Source organism: Geospiza fortis, unplaced genomic scaffold (genome assembly GCF_000277835.1).
Source record: "Geospiza fortis unplaced genomic scaffold, GeoFor_1.0 scaffold351, whole genome shotgun sequence".
Taxonomy (NCBI): domain Eukaryota; kingdom Metazoa; phylum Chordata; class Aves; order Passeriformes; family Thraupidae; genus Geospiza; species Geospiza fortis.
Window position 1 is genome coordinate 1529888 of NW_005054419.1, and position 3080 is coordinate 1532967.

A 3080-nucleotide genomic window follows, 5' to 3' on the forward strand; every position below is an offset into this window, starting at 1 on the left:
AAGTCTCACCCAAGAGATACTGGGCTTAATTCTGCTGCTGTGACACAAGTCACTTAAGACCACTGTGCAAATTATATTTAATTAGAAAGCAAAGAACAAAGTTTAGTAGGGCTGAACTTTCCCATATTGGAGCTTTAAACAGCTAATATGAGTTAAATATATGTAAGTGTCTTAAAATAGCCTTATAGTATGTTGACTTTATCCTCAAATTTAGGATAAAAAAATATAAAATTAATCAGGTTTTACAGCACAGAAACCAGCCCAGAATGTCAGATACCTTTGTTCAGAGGAGCACATGGGCTCTGGATATGATTTGTTTGCTATTAAGTTTGCAGTACTTAAATATCAAGATAAAAGATCAGAAATATTTGTTAGATCATTATTTACCCTCACATAATGTCTGTAATTCAGAGTATGGGGAGAGATTGTTACTTTGGTGTTTTAATAGCAGAGACTTTGAATTCTTTTCTTAGGGAGGCACAGATGAAGTTTTAATAGAATACAAATAAAAAGTTATTGATGCTTTTTTGTTGGAATTAGTAGATATTTTAAATTTAAACCTGAGTAGTAGCCAGTTTCTTACTGTAACAAGCTGGGGTTTGAGAGGTGTAACCTGAGTCTGGCCAGGAATCTCAGATTATTGGTAATTTTAAACACTGACATTTCTGTGCTTTTGTGGAAAGGAATTGGCATTAGTTATGGATTTATTGCAATTTTTGCTTTTGTTTTCTGATGTGAATTTGTTTTCTTGCAGGTATACTCCTGTGGGGAGATCTTTCTTTACAGCATCAGAAGGGTGCTCAAATCCTTTGGGTGGTGGCAGAGAAGTTTGGTTTGGCTTCCATCAGTCAGTCAGACCTTCATTATGGAAAATGATGCTAAACATTGATGGTAGGTTCTGGGAAGTATTTTCTCATTTCTTCTTGCTCCTTAATGGAAAGTCAAAATTTTAGTTCCTTTTTTTGGATTTCCTAAAAATTTCCTCTGTATTGTTGTAACACACCATTAATGTTTTTGTCTGCAGTGTCTGCAACTGCATTTTACAAAGCACAGCCGGTTATTGAATTTGTCTGTGAAGTTCTGGACTTCAAAAGTATTGAAGAGCAACAAAAACCTCTGACAGATTCCCAAAGGGTAAAGTTTACCAAAGAAATAAAAGGTAATAAAGGAATTATGTACAGCTGCTTTATTCTGTCTGATATGTTACCACTATGTGTTCTAAATATTTTCTACAGCAGTTGCCAGATTGGGAGACAAAAATTTCATATTTTTTGCTTTTGAAACCTATTAGTAGTACTAATCCCAGTTTCATGACAAAAATATTCCAGTTCCTGGAATATTCCAGAAGGTTCCAGAAGATTCCAGATCTGATGATTTCTAAATGTTTACAAAGACTTGGATTTCATGTTTTTTTAATTACCCAATCTTAAATTTTTCCAATTGCTGATATCAGGTTTTTCATATTTCAGATTTTACTAATAATTTAGCAGTGTGTTTTTGCATACTTAGGCATCTGTCCTGCATATACTCTCTTGGAAGTAAATAACAAGTTATTCTAGTTGTAGTGACTGAATCAAAGAGGACAGAAGGAAGAAATCTTACTGGTTTTGTTCACTGAAGGCTTCCTCTGCAAAATGGAGATCCTTCCTTCCTGATACTCCTGGCAGAAAGCAAGCAGCTTTAAAAAGAATAAATCCATAAATCCATCCTGCATCTTCCTTTCATATTTCTAAAAAAAATTAACAAAATTATCTTTGCCCAACTAGAAGTTAGCAGGGAAAGTACAAATAAATCCTGAGTTTGCATTGGTTGTGTTTTGAAAGGATAATCAGGCAGCAAATTGCTTCACTGTGGCCTCATTCCCATGAGCTCCTGGAGAGGCTGTTTGGGGATTCCACTCCAGCCACACCCCCAGTTCATTGCAAGAGTTGGAGGTCTTACAGACCCCATCTGTTTAGACAGAAAGTATAAATAAGGGGTTTTGTTTCAAGGAGCTTGTGTGCCCTTTTTGTCCTTTCCCCATCCTGGGCTTCCTCAGAGGTCCAGCACTGGAATTTGCAGAATGTGCTCAGCGTCATCTGTGTCCTCTGGGGCCTTTGGGATTTCATCTTGTCTCTGAAATTCTGTGTTGAGCTTTGGCTGAAGCTCAGGAGTTTTGAATTTTAAAACTGTAAATTGCGTTTTGAGTTCTGTCTGTGCTACCTGTTGGGGCTAATTAGAATGGCTTTATTACTCTTTTTAACTGCTCTTGTGTAGCAGTTTAGGGCTGACACCTTGATTTTGGAGAAATGGTGATTTGTGCTTTCCAATTTTTAGGTCTGAAGGTGGAGATAACACACTGTGGACAAATGAAAAGGAAGTACAGAGTGTGCAATGTCACCAGACGACCAGCAAGTCACCAAACGTAAAGTATATTTCTGCTTTTTAAGCATGTCTTTGGTCTCAGGCTGGAAAAATACCTTGCCTGCCTTACTGAGGTGGGAAAAGTTACCTTGAAAAATGATGCTTTCTTTGGTTAATACCCTTAAATATACCTCGAAGTATTTTCCCAGTTTTGCTCTTCTTTTTGTTCCACTTTTATACTGTAATGAGTATCATGGCATTTGAACCTACTGCTCTGTTTTAGATCTGGGAGGTTTTTTTGGTTGGATGGGATTTTTTTTTCTGTTATTTATGGATTTCTTTAAATCCTGTTTGTAGCCTGATGTTTCCCACAACTGGAATAGAAAAGTGGTGCCAGGTGGGATCAGCCTCCTGAGGTTGCTTATTTGCAATCTCTTTTTCCTCTGGAAAAAAAGTTTAACTACCAACCAGAGATTTGCAGATAACCTGAATATGGAGACAGTGATTCCCATTTGTAAAGAAGCAATATAAGGAACAAAACTGATACCAGCTTTTTTACAAGAAGATAACTAATCAGTATCTGAATCTGGTTTTTAATTGTTTGGGCTTGGTTTCATCCTCTTTCAATAAGCTTAACTTGTTCCAAGAAATGTACTGAGGAGCTGTGGGGGAAGCATTTTGCATGAAGTAATAGCTGCTTTCCATGTTTGCTTTCCAACAGATTCCCACTTCAGCAG

The 3080-nt window shown here is 36.9% G+C and overlaps 1 protein-coding gene across 1 annotated transcript in view; it reads left to right on the plus strand.

Annotated features, from left to right (window-relative positions):
• The window catches only part of AGO2 (argonaute RISC catalytic component 2), a 33660-nt gene that overhangs the window by 11028 nt on the left and 19552 nt on the right, over nt 1-3080 (plus strand). The window contains 4 exon segments of the mRNA XM_031061607.1: nt 755-891; nt 1025-1159; nt 2317-2404; nt 3065-3080. Of these exon segments, the coding sequence (XP_030917467.1) occupies nt 755-891; nt 1025-1159; nt 2317-2404; nt 3065-3080 (376 nt within the window).